Here is a 16544-nt window from a genome sequence, read left to right as displayed (position 1 = left end):
AATTTAAAAATTAAAGTAAAATTAATAAAATCTATATTTATCGATTTTGAATAAGTTTATAGGCTTAAAGCATTGATTTATCATCAATCTTTGTATACAAAGCAAAATTGAACAGATGATAATATTAAACAATAATTAACAATAGAGTGAAGTCGATTGGAAATTATTATAAAGAATTGAATAGCCAACAATTAAAAACATGGTAATGGTATAATACTATACACTGTTTAATCCAGCATTTTAACTGTACCTAATAATAATACAATAATATTTTATTGGATTCGTATACTCGTCAACGTTTATATAAAATACACTTTTTCATTACTTCGGTATTTTAATTTTTGTTTTATGAATTATATGAACACAAAAAAAAAAACACTAACTAATTTCTAAATAATTTATACGTTTACAATTCAATTAAATATAAAATATTAATTGTTTTTAATAATAATGAAAAACAATTAAGTACTTAACAGTGATTCATATAAAGATTTACTTTAAAGCATACTATTTAATATCGAATAATACATCAAGTGTTAAATAAGTACCTATAATATATATTATGTCATAGTTTAAACAGTTTTAGTATTTAAAGTCTCTCTTAATAAAAAGAAAATAATAACTCAAATTATTTCACATTATTTTCAAAAAGAAAATGTCGAGGGGGTGTTCATACCCATAATAATTTATTAATACCTACGAATAATTATGCATTTGTAAAAAAAAAAAAAAAAAAGTAACTATACAATATTATGTCAATACATATAGCCAGACAGCAGCAGGCTAGTAGCCACATAAATTATGGTGTCTAGGAGACTGATAATATGTGAAACGAGGACGACCGGACAGGACGTATTGTTACCTACTCCGACAGTGATTGTTACTTCGTCAGGTGTCTAACGTGTTTGTTATGGGTACACGATTCTTTTTTTTTTGTATTTCGAAATTATTTAAAGTTGCCCCTCCCTTGACAGAGCTTCAGGTACACCACTATGTGCAAGTTGCAGTACTGCACTAATGCACTCGGCACAGTGATACACTGATTGTGGACAATTGAAACGATTTAACGCGGTTTAATTACACTGTATCAATCATAATAACAATATTACGCAACAAACAATAATAAACAATATTGTTATTTATTATTGTTTGATTATTAAACGAGCAGCACGAAAACGCGTGAGGTATCTCGCACGACACCAGTGGTCGTGTCTATGGCAACACTGTTTTTTTCCGGTTCAAAAAGTGGGATATCAAAATGGTGGCGGACGTATTCGTGATAGGTATTTTGTTTTGTTTTTTATTTATGTTTTGATTTTGGTTCGCGAAAATTCAAATTCCTCGTTCGGAGTGCAAAACAATGTAACTTCGTCATTCGTCGGATTGTCGAATCCTAAAATGACCGAAGCGCCGGCGGCCGAGGCGCTGGACGTGTGCGCGTCGGATCCTAATTTTGCGGTTATATTTGCTTTCTGCGAACGGTTCGGAGACAGTTGTGGTGTTACTATTCCTACGTTCCAAGAGCTTCAAGAAATGTTAGAAAAGACTACCGAAGGTAAGCGCGACAGTCTACGATGGCCATCTATCTTGTGCACTTTATACGTGTTAATTGACGTGACATAATGTACACGCACGTCCTGTCGTTTCTCAATATTATGTACATTATACAGCCCTACAATAGTTTTCGATTCATACACCAAACTACTCCATCGGATGATGCTCGATCCTATTCCTTTAATCAAACACTTATAAAAATATGCTAATGTTATTCGACAAACATACGCATAACTCACACACTTATTGTTTATATTAATTCGTCAACAATACATATTGTGTATAAAATAATTCAGCGTTAGATATTTTTAACTAATGTTATTTATACCCATCTATTACTTTTTCCTTTGAATTAAACAAAGTAAATGTAAACAAAAAATGTAGTTTTGTATTAAATTCGTCTTAAAAACTTCATAAAATCAATACTTTTTTAAAATTATATTGACATTTGTATTATTTACAAAATGTTTATTAACTAGGCATACCTATACATATATAAATATATTATACACACACAAATATGATATGCATAAATATTGATGTTTACATTAATAATCAATTGAATTTAAGTCTATAAACTAGTATATTATTGATTTTTAAATAATTTGTGTGTTTGTTCAAACAATTCATTAATATTAGTCAATGTTTTATTGATTCTTATGAATATTGATCGGAATAATGATTTACCATGTTTAAAGACATTTTAGTGAAATTTTCCCATGTTTATACTTTTACATAATATGAAAATATATACAAAATCATAGGTTGATTAGTATGATAAGAAAATTTGTTATCAGTTTTTTAATTTTTTAATTTATTTATTAATTATAAATTATTTTGAGTAATAGATATTTGATATATGGAAATATAATTAAAATTGTAGTATAAGGTGATTAATTAAGATGGTTAGGTTTGATTTTGATTTGAATTCAGCGCTAGCTAATAGGTATATTTTTTTCTTTAAAACTAAATGTTTAAACTATCAATGGAATCACAGGTTATAAAAATAGAAAATATTTCACTAAACAAAGTTACTAGAATTTACAGCTCAAATAAAAATTATTTCTTTTTAATTTATTTGCTATGTGTATTAGTTATGAGTAGTCAATTTATTTGATTTAAGTCATAGGTATGATAAAAAATTTTAATCTACCCTTTTAAAAGAAAATTTTATTATTTTTAGTTCCAGATGCATTAGTTGATTTGCATATTAAGTTATTGCGCAGAGTCAAAAAAAGTGTAAATGCAGATAAATGGGAAAGAGCAGTTATAAAATTTTGTCAAGAATATTCTATACCAGAATTTTGGGAGTTAGAACACTATGGATACAAAGGAATTTCCGTAAAACTAAAACTAAGGATCTTAAAAGTAATAAATTATTTAATATTTTAATATAGAATTTAATGTTTTAACACAATTTTAATTTTTTTTTTCTAAAGACTCTTTTTGAAGCACAATTTGACAGTAATGTTAAATTTAAGTCCGAAATAAATAAATTAGATAGTTCTACACTTCATTCTCAACCACTAGGTTGGGATAGATCAGGTGTAGCATATTGGGTGCAATTTGATCGAGCATATAATCTTAGAGTTTACAAAGAAGACATTGATGAAGATACGTGGGAAATCGTAGCAAAGTAAATTTTTTATTAATTTTTCATTTGTATAATTATTCAATTTATATTTTGTTATATATTTTCAGAGATCGAAGTACTTTAGTCAATCTTATAAATGAATTATCTGGAGCAAAAGACAACACTCTCGATGATATTGAAGATAGTAATAGTGTTGAGACTGGTTCAGAAGACGAAAATGAATCACCCTTAAATCTGAATCCTGAAAAACATTCTCCTATTACTGAAAATAACAAAAAAGAATGTAGTACTACAGAATCAACTAATGTTGAATTAGTAAAAAATGAATTTGATTCTCAAGAAATCCCTATTAATTTCAAAAGAAAATTGGACGAAGATGACGATTCGTTTAATAAAAGTAATTGTCCTATAGTTGGAGAAGAGATTGAAGAATCTGTTATGATAGTGAAGGGTGAAGGTTCTGGACAAGAATGTGATACTGGTAATCCCGATGAAACAAATACTCAAAATGATACATCAAAAAATGAAGATGTTAAAAAACCAAAATTATGGAGTATAGAAGCAATTTGTAGTTCATCTAAAGAAGTTAAAGAAGAAATTGTTTCTGTTCCTACAACTGGATTTTTTTTTGGTGACGATTCTGTACCATGTTTTAATAATGTTTCTAATGGAGAAAATTCTTGTATTGATGACAGTAAATTAAAAGTTGTACAATCAAACGAAAATATTGAAGAATCAAAAAAAAGTAAAATAATAGTTGAAGAACCAAATAAAAGTACAAAAACCGATGAAGAATTATGTGTAAATAAAGAAACTAATGAAGAAATAAATAAAAATGAAAAATTGGATGAAGTTGATACTACTACAACACATAGCATCAAATCTCTTAATTTAGATGAATTTTCATGTAAAAATGTTTCAAAACAATCAGTTTTTAATATTAAAGTCCACGAAGAAGAAGTACAGATTACAGAACGAAAGGCTAATGAAGTTTTTACAAAATCTGAAACTAGTATAAAACATGTTACAACAAATGTTTATGATTCAACATCATTTGACAGTTATAGTAAACCTCAAGAGTCTCAGATAAATAGTACGACAGACATTTTTACACATAATAAAGATAATCAACCACAAACCAGTAGCAAAATAAATAAATATGATGCAGATCACAAGACTGAGTGCAATAAAATTGACGCTGATCAAACTAATGACCAACCAACAGATCTTACCAATTCTGATATTTCTACAGGCGCAAAAGTAGACAAACAAAAAAGTCTGAATGTGAAATTAGAAGAAAACACAATGTGCAATATTGATCAACAATTAGAAGAAAATAAAAAAGAGGAAATAGATCAACAGTCAACACCTAAAATAGTTGATGAACCTATTATGACCTATGAACATAATAAACTTGATAATGAAATAAAATTAAATGAATCAAATCAATTGACAACGAGTAAAAGCAGTCAAAGTGATGAAGAAAAAACACTAGATAATAGATGTGAAAAAATCAAATTAAATGAATCATTTGCAAACACAGTTGGTCAATATGATGATGACACTAATGAACAACCAAGTACTGATGTAGTTGAAGAAAATGTATGCATGTTAGATACATCATCATCAAATTTAATTGACCAAAATATTACTTCAGATAATCAAATATTGGAAAACAAATCAATTATTGATGATGAAAAACCAGTAGATAGTTTAGTTGAAGAAAATGAACCTGATAAACAAGTATCTAAAGATAATCAAATTACTGATGATTTAGAAATTAGTGCTACTTATTCTAATAATGACCTTAAACAACATACTGAAAATGATAATCCAATAATAAATGATATTGCTAGTAGTAGTAAAGCACATGATCAAACTTTAACAGACAATGTCGATCAATGTCCTCAAATCTCTAAACAAGTAGACGGTAATCAAAATACTAATAAATCTAAAAAAACATCACATACTATAAGCAATATTATGGACACTGATATGAATGTTGTTAGTGATAGCATTAAAACAAATGAACAATCAATTAATTCTATTGATACTGACATTAAACATCTAGAACATTTTCCAAATGAAAAAAAACCATCCGTTGTAAATGTAGATTGCCCTAAAGTTTTTAATAGTAAACATAGTTTAAATAATATATTAAACAAATTAGATGATGTAAAGGAAATATCGGAATGTCCCAACTCTGATTCTTCCAATGTTGATTTAGAAATAAACAAAATTGATTTGGTGAAACCAGAGGTTGAAATTAAAGAAGAATCAAATTTAAAGAGCAAGGATTCTTTGAATGATTTAACTGTATTAAAAAAAGATAAAATAATAGAAAATGAAAAAAATATTTCACACATAATTTCAAGTGTACCAGAAAATCAAAAGGAAGTCATTGATGTATTTAATAAAAAAACAAAAAGTGATAAGGATTATGAACAATTAACAATTTCTACAGAACAATGTAAAAAAGATGAAATAAAACAGAGCAATTTAAATGTGAATTATGTTGAGACCATACAAAACAAAGCTTTACAAGAAGAGGATAAAGTATTGAAAATTGAGAGTGATACTTATGTTCATAATGAAGAAAACTTAAATTTGAAAAAATTGGAAAGTGCTCCATGTAATAAAGACAACCTTGTGTGTGATTCATCTGTACAAGATAGTACATTAAAAATGGAATCCCAAATGGAGATTGATGAAGAAGTTGCTGATGACATATTACATGATGGTAAGATAACAATTATATGCATATTGCAATTTTTATGAGAATTGTGTATTATATTAATATTTAGTTATTTATATATATATTTTTTAATATTATAACTTATATTTATATTGGTAAAATTTAAATCAAACTTTAAATTTACCATTTTTTAATTGTTACTTTACTATATTTTTATTTAAATGTATTTTATTAGATAAAAATGTTATCAACAAATCAATTGACAATTATGAGAGTCTAGAAACCGAAGAAAAAGAAACTAATTTTGATAAAGATATTATAAATCAAAATCTCAAAATAGAAAAAAACTCTAAAGGTAAGTTAAATATAGAAATTAAATTTATTTATCATAATCTAACAATTAATAATAAAATAATACATATTTAAAATTATTTAAGACGATGAGGATGATACATTAAAATCTTCTGACGAGCAAATTGTTACATCTCCTGTTCATGAGGATACATATGAAAATGTTGATGAAACTAACCAAGAATCATTTGATAAAAGTCGTAAGTATTGATATAGTTGTATATTTATTACAATTTTTAGGTTTTGAATAAATTAAGAATATATTATTAATTCTACAATATTATTATTAATATTTTTTTCTATAGAATATATTTATTTAAACAATATAAAATTTCCAAGGAGAGCTACTAAGTTGTAAATCACATGCAACTAGTTCTTTTATAGCTTATTTTTAGTAGTCTCCTAAGTGTTAAGATAAATTTCTGCCCAAAGCCAATTTTTGAATGCAATTATTTATTCTCTTTTTCAGAGTATTAATAATTCATTACTGCTGTATAAGTGCTCTGGTTACAGGTTTAGGCACCCGGCTTTTCATTATATTATTATTTTAAATGACTGTCTTTTATACAGTTAATATATATTATTTTACTAACATAAATTCAATGTTGATTTTATGTTAAACATTTTAGCTAAAGAAGAGTTTGATGATAGTGCAGTTGTGGATTTAGAAGAAGATAATAATAAAAGTGATGAAGAAGAAGTTGCTGAAGAAACACCAAAAAAGAAAGGGAGACCTGGACGAAAAAAGGGTAAATATTTTTTTAAGATAAATTTTCACGTTTTATAGTTATATTAGGTTATTTTTATTTTTATTTAAAAACATGATTGTAATTTTTTATATCAGGAAAAAGAGGAAGGGCTAAAAAAGTTACTACAGTCAAGCAAGAAAATAAAAGCAATACAGAAGAAAAAGTAAAACGACCATACAAACCTCGTCAAAAGAAAGGTGATTTATTTTTTATTACACCTCAAAATTATCTCTAATTAATTACAACAATCATTTCAACTTTGGAATTGTATTAAAATATAAATTTGTATCTTAATAGTTGTCACCATATCGGAAGAAGTGACTGTATTTCCAGAGCCCGCTGGTGATGATAATGTGCGTAGATCAAGGCGTATTGCTGAAATAAAAATAAAAGAACAATTTATTCCGGCTACACAATATGATGATATTGATATACCATTAAAGAGTCCAAAGAAAAAAGATAAAGGTGGAAAGAAAGGGTCAACACCATCCAAAAAGGTATATTTATTTATATAAGAGTATAGAAACTACTTTAAGCTTTATGCTAATAATATATTTACTTCACTTAGTTGGAAAACGCAGAAGAATCAGATGACGAAGACGAAGAAGATCCTATTTCTAAAAAGTTCAAAAAAAGAAGAAGGAAAGGAAAGGCAGATTCTTTGAAGAAAATCAACATGGTAAATCCTTGGAATGTCGATTCTGAATCTAGGTATGTGAATATCTTTTTTTATATTAAATTTTTGAAATTAACATTTTTTTGTTTATAAAAAATATTATTATTTTATATTATAATTTATAATATCGTCAAAAATATTTGCAGTTCTTCTGAAAACAATGTAGAATTATTTGAAGACTACGATCATGAAGAAGAGGAAGAAATTCCTAGACCTGGAATCGAGCCTAACGTTTCAGACCATGAGTTTTCCCCTGAATCAGATATTAATGACGAAGATGAAGAGTATTTGCCTGAAAAAAGAGCACGAACTGCTCATAAAAAAGGTGTTTATTAATATTATATACAATAGATAGACTGTTTCTTATACAGAACAATTGAATAATATACATTTTTTTCATCTTTTTACAGATGAAGGCGAACCATTAAAAGACGATATGTGTCAAAAATGTAATAAAAGTGATCAACCTGAATGGATTTTGTTGTGTGATACTTGTAATCTAGGATGGCATGCATCTTGTCTTCGCCCTCCACTTATGGTGATCCCTGATGGTGACTGGTACTGTCCACCATGTCGTCATGTTAGTACATTTTTATTCCTTTGACTACTCATAACAACTTTAACGACTTTTTAACTTCTAATTTATTTTTATAGCAATCTCTGTTGAATGCATTAAAAGAAACTTTAAAAAAATATGATGGAGAATCTAAAAAACGAGAAAATGAAGAATTGAGACGTAAACGGTTGGCATATGTTGGAATAAGTCTTCAAAATGTAATATCATCAAAAACAGAAGAAGTTAAACCTGAAAAATCACCTGTAGTACATCAATCTTCTGAAGAAGATGAAGAAGAATCAGAATCAGAGAATTATGATTCAGAACCGTTGTATACTTTAAGAGCTAGGCGACAAGCTAACGTCAGTTACCGTTTTAATGATTATGATGACATGATCAATGAAGCAATTTTAGTAAGAACTTGTTTAATAAAAATAAAAGTGTTTTACAATACTTATTATTTTAATGTTTTTAGGAGGAAACTGGTGTTGATGAATCTGCATTGAAAAAATCAGCTGAAGTGAAAACTGACAAAAATGATAATGATGAAAAAAATGACTCTGATAACGATGATAGAGAGGATTCACCAATAGCACCTGCTCTGTTACATTTGAGGGGGCGAAAAAAATCAAAAAAGCTCACAAATCTTGATATCAGTTCAGATGACGGTTCAGATGAAGATTTCAAAGGCCCTTCGTATGTATTCAATATCATAATTTAATTAATATCTGTTTTTAAAGGAAAATATAATATAATAATATTATATATTATATATTTGTTAATTTTAGAGATGAGGACGACGATTACGAGGAAGATTTGAGTGAGTATAGTGACGATTCTGTCAAAAGACGACCACAACCAACAAGGCGGTCTGTGCGGAACCGCAGAAACGTAGTTGACCCCGACTTTAGTAAGCAATAAAATATTAAATAAGTTATTATTTTAGAGTACTGTTGACTGATTACTAACATACTCGTGTAAACTCTGTTAATGTAGTCAATGACGATTCGAGTGAAGACAGTGATCATCGTTCTAAAAAAAAGAGATCGAGACCATGGTCGGATTCATCTAATAGTGAAGAAGAGGACTTGACGTGGGGAAAAAAGAAAAAGAAACGCACTAGCGCGAATTCTTCGTCATTTTCGTCCAAACCAGCCGCCAAAGGAACTAAAAGAAAACGCAGTGAAAATGACGGTGTCCGAAAATTGAAAAAATCAACGGTTATACATATTATATAAATAATTAACGTGTACTTTGTTTGTGGAAGGTTTTCTTGAACTTTTTTTGTATTTATAGATCAAGTATGGCATGAATTCGGATTCAGACTCGGACGGTCAACCCAAAAGAAGGACGAGAGGACGACAGATAACTTACGCCGAATCCGACGATTCCGAAGAGGTAAAATTATAATACCCACACAATTATTAGTATAATTTTCTAAGCAACAGTATGGACAATTATATACATTATTGTAAAACAACTTTTCTTTAGGAGGTCCAAACGAAAAAGCGTAAAGTAGCTAGTGACGAAGAAGACGAATACGTGTTGAACGACGAAGAATTGGAAGTCGAAAACGAAGACCATACCTTGGAAGAGGAAGTAGACGACGCGGTGGCCAGTAACGAAGAAAAGGACGACGACGACGACGACGACGAAGACGACGAGGTAGGCGAGGAAGAAGAGGACGAGGACGAGGAAGAAGACCCAAAACCGGCGGCGATATCCTCGTCAGTCCCTGCAGCGGTTCCGGGTCATCAAACCGTCGCGAAACTTCCGCCACCGTCCGCCGTAGCTGCCGTCGCACAATCGGTGATCAGGGAACCCGTGTCGTCGTCGTCGTCATCCGGTGATCCCGCCGTACCCGCGCATCACACCCCACACCCAAGACTGTTGCCGCCGCCGGTCGCCGCTGCCGCTGCCGTCGTCGTCCAGCGACCGGACAAACAGGAGTCGCCGTCGTCGGTCGCCGACCCGGGACACGGATCTCCCGCGGACAAGCGCAAGCGACCTCAGCACCAGCCGAAAAAGTGTCCTTCGCCCAACCCTCTGCAGCAGGTGGACTACGGGGGCGGTGCCGGTTACCCTTACGCGCCGGACGCCACCAAAGTGACCGCGGTGACCGCCGTCCCGCCGTCTCCCGCGTACGTCAGACCGCCGCCCGCGGGCGGAGTGTTCAAGACCATGGTGGCACAGCCGCCGCGGACCGCCGGCGACATGGGTTTCGCGGCCGCCGTGCCCGTACCGCCGCCGTACCGGACGGCGGCCAACAAAATGGCCGGTCCGGCCGCCTACCTTCCGCCCCAGGTCCAGCCGCCCCAACAGATTTACCAGGCGCCCACGTCGACCGCGCCTCCACCGTCGTCACAACCGCCGTCGGCCGGTTACTCGCCTTATCCGATCGATTACGCCGGAACCGGAGCGTCGCTCCCGCCCCCGCCGCCGTTGATCCCGTTCCGGAACGTGGTCGTGGCCCCCCCGCTGCACGAACACGCCCTGCTGCCCCCCGGAACTGCACATCCGCAACAGCAATCTGTGACCGGCGAGGTTAGCGAATTCGGCGGGCTCGTTTCGTATTTCTCCAGTCAACAAGAAGACGATTTTGACACATGATGATCTCTCGTCCGTTTCCGCCACATTATTATTATTATTATTATTATTATATTATATTATTGTAATTATTATTTTTGTCCCCTTTTTTCTGTTTTGTGTCCTCCCCATATTCCCGCCGACAGCAAATCGTATATTATATATTATAATAATATATTATATTATGTTACTATACTGTACACTGTTCTACTTTTGGAAACGTGCAGGCTGCTCGTACGTGTTTGTTTTTTATTATTGTTCGTTTGGAATTTTTTCGTGCTTCTATCATTTTACCGTAACGTATAATTTTCCTTTCGAGTCGAATCAATAAATCTAAAAGCATTTATAATGCGGTCGTTTAGTCGTGCCAGTAAGTACTTACAATTAGGGTAAGCCGAACATATACACGCAGAGACTACCTACTAATAATAATCGTAATAACGTCATCGTCGCAATCAAAATCTATCGTTGTTCGTAATCGTTAAATCACGAGTATGTCACTCGTATATAGAATCGAGAAGAAAGTCGAAGAATATTCGCCGTACAAACCGTCCGCGCTAGACTGGCTCTTTCTATTGTTTTATTACTTAATCTAATTTTTAATTTTAATTGAGAAACAAATCATTTCCTTATACTTATTTTTACGAGGCCATAATATCATATGAATTTGTAACCGGTAAGAGCCCATTATTGTGTCGAATATTGTAAAGATCTGAGAACAATTTATTTTGTACGAATTTTGTTTAAGTTAAATATTTGATAATACGTTTGTTTTTTTTTTAACATTATTTACTTAAATCACCAAAACACGATATAGTTATCAGTTATCACTATGATGCTGTTTCTATCATGTTTAAAAACTATATTTATGTGACTTCTAGCTAACAGCAAATAATGTTAATTTAATTAATTTAATATTTGAACTGCCCCACCATTGATGACCTATACGTTTTAAAAAAAGAAAATAACTCGTGTGTAATATTTATTGTACAAATATACATTTTAAAAATAATTATTATTGACGTTTATTTAAGTTGTAGTGAATATATTCTGATTGATTTTTTATGTTTGTCAATACGCTGAATGTTATTTGTACGAAATTTGTACATTTTTACTTTCATAGTTTTAATATATACTTAATAGATATATATATATATATATATTATATTTCAATATAAGAGAGATTAACACAAAATGTTTAATTTTACATTTGTTGTAAATGAACAAAGAAATATAATTTATAAGTTTTAGTGTTGTATAAAATCATATAATTATTTATTAAGATTCGTGAGTTATACTTTTAGACCATAAATATTTTATTTGTAAGTAGGAGGTATATAGATATTTATATATATATATATATAATTTATTTCAAACTTTTGTTAGTATTTATTTCCCCGTGAACGTGTTCATCTTCAGGTTTGAACTATCCGATCAGATTATTAGAACACGTAAAGTGTAGTGTATCAGTGAGGTGTACGGTCAGTTCAAGCTAGACAAGCGGCCAAAAAAAAAATGAATAAAAGGTTTGACATTTATTATATTAAGTGACATTGCGACTAATACATTAAAATTGCAACTATATTTGTTGATTCCTATTTGAATATTTAATTTATCATGTTATTTCGAAAGAACTGAAATGAATTCTTATCGTATAGGCAATTTCTTTACAGAAGCGCTGGCGTTTTAGATTGCTGAAATCGCTGTGCACATCGATAATTCTAAAAACGCGATTTCAATATTTTGTAGTTGATCTACACAAAGACGGGAAAGACTTGGTTAACTCTTGCATAAGGTAAGAAAAAAATAATCCAGAATTTTATGATAAAGTTATAAACGAATTTTTGAAACAAGAAGACGAATAGATTTTATCTATACATAAATAAATTTTAGTCTATAATTTTTATAAATAAAATGCCGTCGCACTGTAAGTGTATGCATGCAATCATTTTGCAGACATTATTCAATGCAATTAAAATGAATAATTTGAAAATAATTCTGAGAGCGAAAAATCGTCGGTCGTTAGGTTAGGAGAAGGGATTTTAGACCTCAAAAATAGACCGTACATTTCAAAGAATTGAAGTCTCCGTGCCCCGTGGTGTCTGTATAGCATATTTTATACACACGAACGTGGCATTTTTTTTCCAAAAAGAGTTTATTAGTATAATCAAAACCGTAGCCGCTATAATACGTTTGTATACACTGTATTTTGAGCGTATTTCGAGTCAATCAGTTATTCATAATATAACAACGAATATGTTAAAAACCAATCATTGCGTACAAAAAACGATTTTGAGCCGACTTTCCGTTATAGCCTATTGAGTGCGCCGTAAAATAATCGTTATAAACTAATAAAATACATCTTTTTGTTCTATTATTTCTCCATCCTATTTTTGCAAAAATTCGATAAAAATTAGACTAATCATCCAAACATTTGGATAAAAATCGACTGGCTATGTTTTAATGACCCAAAAACAACGTGGATTTTTACTTTTACCTATAACTAAAGGATGTTTTTTATCCGTACCTTTTTATGTTGCAAGTCAATAGAATTGTTAAGTCTGCATTTCTTTTTTACATCCATTGACCGTATTCTTTTTAAAACCATATAAACAGAATCTGGAAGAGTTCGATAACACAATATAATCTGGTTTCGTCTATTTTATACACTTCATTAGATTTATAATTAGACGATATTTTGTGTCTTTTTTTCTCCACGTGTTTTTTTTCAAGACAATGTTGTTTTTGTTTTTCCAACGAGTCGACCGCCCTATCAAAATCGGTATTATAAATTAATCAGTTAGAAAAACTATAAAAATGATAAGAATGTTCACAAAAGTGATTCAATTATCCAGTAAATTGCAATTCTGATAAAAGGTTAATCTAACGTTAGTAACATACGATTTTGTTTTGGGGTTTTATTTTTGATACCATTAAACGGTTGATTAACCGGTGGTTAGTGGAACTCGCTGTATACCTAATTATATTTTATGATTTTTTCATACTTCGCGTCATGGTATATTTCGTTCATTTAATCAAACGTTTAAAATTTAAACCAAGCAATTGGTTCAAGTTCAATCACAGTTAAAATGAGATGTATTCCAAGAAATGTTCAACCTATTGATAACAAATACACATATTATACATAAACAATATACATACACACATCAATAATTAGTATACATTACATATGGATGTGATACCTAAATAATATTTAAAATCAAAATACAAGGCTCAAATTGATGAAAAAGAGTTGAACAGTCATAATCATAGATATACAATGGTCTATTATTGTATAATCTACTCGTCCGACTATAATATAGGATAAAACATAAAATTCAAATTGCAATAGGGAAAAGATTAATATAGAAATATACAACAATTAGAAACAGAAAAAAATTGTATTTATAAACTATGTACAACTGCTGTTTTTTAATTAATTTATATATAATTAAAATTACTTAATCGTAACTATAAACATGAATATATGATTTAGACAATTATACATAGAGATTTTGTTTTTTTTTTTTAAATTACATATACAAAATTGAATATTTATAATTGTGTATAAGCACACGCACAAACATTTTATGTAGGTATATTATATAATATATATTATATTTAACTAATTTAGGCATAATTTTGTTTTGTATAGATAATTAAACACATCAAAATAAAGTATAGAACACCTATCTAAACAACATCACAATACACCAAAAAAAGAATGTTTAATACGATAAATATATATTATGTTATATTAAATTGTATACATTAGAAACAAAATGAGCTAAGAATTGTAATAATTACAAGCGAATACGTCGCGTTTTAAATTCATTTAAATTGCTTAAAAAAAGATATAATTAAATAATAATTATAGTTATAATAATAAAATAAATTGTATAATAAAATTGCACATAATATATATTAGCACATGAAAAAAAAAATACCAAACAAAACAGCTGTTAAAAAAAGTAAATATTATATTTTTATACATAATAATAATAATAATAAACATTAATTAAAACTTAATGTGAACATTAACAAAGAGGTATACCAAAATCATTTAAAATAACAAAAGAATATATATATATAATTTTTTTTAAATAATACTAATAAACACGTCTGCTGGTTTGGTGGATCTGTCCAATTTTAAAAAAACCAACCGCGACCGAAACAAAAATTGTCAACCTTTTTATAAACTTGTTCAAAATGCATCGTAAGAAATAAAAATAATAATAAAAAAAAAAAAAACGTTTGGGTAACTTATTTAAGTACAAAAAGAAAAGTTGCTTAAACATATGAAGTCGAAAAATATGTCAAATGGCAATTCTTAAACTTAGTAGTAATAAAATAATAATAATAAAAAAAAAAAATGATAATAATAAAAACAACAACATAACACGGTAACTCGTCCTGTGTGCGCACGGCCGCCTACTGATGATGATGAAGCTGACGACGACATTGATGATGACGACGACGTCAACTCACTGTGTACACGTCCACGCCCAACAGCTGTTTGAGTTTGCGGTCGTAACGGACGAAGAGTATTTGTTCGCCGCCGGATGTCGATGTGGAGGAGGAGGAGGAGGATACGGCGGAGGTAGTGTTTGCGGTAGTTGTAGTAGTAATAGTGGTCGCAGTGGCGGCCGCGGCCGCGGTGGTCGTGGATGAAGTGGACACGGCGGCGGAGCTGTCCTTAGAGTGGTTGTCGTCTTTGGGCGGACGTTCGGCAGCAGATCTGTTGGCCGCGGTGGCGGTCGGCACTGCGGCCGACGGCTGTCGTCCCAACGATTTCCGGAGTATCGCGCGCTCGTTGAACCGGTCCGCCGGGACGGCCGTCACGGCGTTTTCGTCGTCCAACAGTTTGACGAGCGCGTCGACCGTCTTCACGGACAGCGCCGTCGAAACGTCCGCGAACAGCACCCAATCGTCGTCGTCGTCGTCGGCGCCGCTTTCGTCGGAGGGCAGTTTGTAAACGTCCGGCAGCGATTGGTCGGCAAACTCGAACTCGAACGACGGACCGTCGTCTGTCGGCGCGGGCGATGGGGCCGGCGGCAGACACCACAGCAGTCGATCTACGTCCTCTGGTTCGCCTGTAAAACGTATCACGGGCATTAGGTATACTGGATTATAAATAAACAAAACGCTATATATAGGTAACCGCGGTTAGGTTAAGTTGGTGCGAGAGTCGTGAATCAAGGTGGAAGAGGCTACATGATTCGGTTAAACGCACGAACTTCTAGAATACGATTACGATTCGAGAAGACGGCGCCGAACTCAAACGATATCGTGTTATCCGATGTCTCCGGAACTTATCATAAAGTGTAATGACATCACATAGGAAGTTCGTGTCCAGTAAAACCAATTTTCTTAAATATTGAAAACATTAAATTGGTTTTGTTGAACGCAAATTTTATATTATGTACATTTGTAAGACGGGGACAAAAAATACGGGCTTCGAGTCATTTCAAAATTAAAAAGCCTTGAAGTGAATCTACAGGAAAATACCTTCTAATAAAATACGTAAGATTTTCTTTCCTCATCCTAATATGGTTCTACCAATAGGTAGAACACTGATATAAACATGAGGATTTTTATAACGAGAGACACTATAATAATATCTTGGTGAAATAAATCTTAATCGACCTTTATATTTTTGAAGAAAAAACCGATTGCCTATGTATAATATAACTCAAAGTACCTGTAGAGTACTTCATTAAAAAAAAAAAATCAAATGAAACTGTTTACTGTACATTATTTTTCTTCATCATATTAGTAATTAA

General features: G+C 31.5%; 2 protein-coding genes across 4 annotated transcripts in view; one reads left to right on the top strand and one right to left on the bottom strand.

Annotated features, from left to right (window-relative positions):
• The first annotated feature begins 1249 nt into the window (after positions 1 to 1249).
• Positions 1250 to 11774, top strand: LOC114127801 (remodeling and spacing factor 1-like). Its single transcript, XM_050203347.1, has 18 exons — positions 1250 to 1555; positions 2738 to 2922; positions 2994 to 3190; positions 3256 to 5888; positions 6079 to 6198; positions 6281 to 6394; positions 6824 to 6943; positions 7039 to 7140; positions 7241 to 7440; positions 7512 to 7654; positions 7766 to 7944; positions 8030 to 8199; positions 8274 to 8588; positions 8651 to 8871; positions 8964 to 9085; positions 9172 to 9395; positions 9472 to 9573; positions 9667 to 11774. The coding sequence occupies exons 1-18, from the start codon at positions 1399 to 1401 to the stop codon at positions 10783 to 10785; spliced, it is 6423 nt and encodes a 2140-aa protein (XP_050059304.1). The 5' UTR covers positions 1250 to 1398; the 3' UTR covers positions 10786 to 11774.
• A 2941-nt stretch (positions 11775 to 14715) lies between these two features.
• LOC114127800 (uncharacterized) overlaps positions 14716 to 16544 on the bottom strand; it is a 132379-nt gene continuing 130550 nt past the window's right edge. For all 3 annotated transcript variants that reach the window (XM_050203348.1, XM_050203350.1, XM_050203349.1), the window contains one exon: positions 14716 to 15854. In XM_050203348.1, coding sequence (XP_050059305.1) covers positions 15241 to 15854 — 614 coding nt within the window. In that variant the 3' untranslated portion in view covers positions 14716 to 15240. The remainder of the gene's footprint in view (positions 15855 to 16544) is intronic.

This window comes from Aphis gossypii, chromosome 3 (genome assembly GCF_020184175.1).
Source record: "Aphis gossypii isolate Hap1 chromosome 3, ASM2018417v2, whole genome shotgun sequence".
NCBI lineage: Eukaryota > Metazoa > Arthropoda > Insecta > Hemiptera > Aphididae > Aphis > Aphis gossypii.
This window is presented reverse-complemented; position numbering and strand designations above follow the sequence as displayed.

Bases quoted from the DNA above. Each gene is read 5' to 3' on its own strand.
- LOC114127801 (XM_050203347.1), top strand. From the start codon at position 1,399: ATGACCGAAGCGCCGGCGGCCGAGGCGCTGGACGTGTGCGCGTCGGAT. The intron at 6,944-7,038 runs GTAAATATTTTT...TTTTTATATCAG, and splicing joins GAGACCTGGACGAAAAAAGG to GAAAAAGAGGAAGGGCTAAA. The intron at 7,141-7,240 runs GTGATTTATTTT...GTATCTTAATAG, and splicing joins CAAACCTCGTCAAAAGAAAG to TTGTCACCATATCGGAAGAA.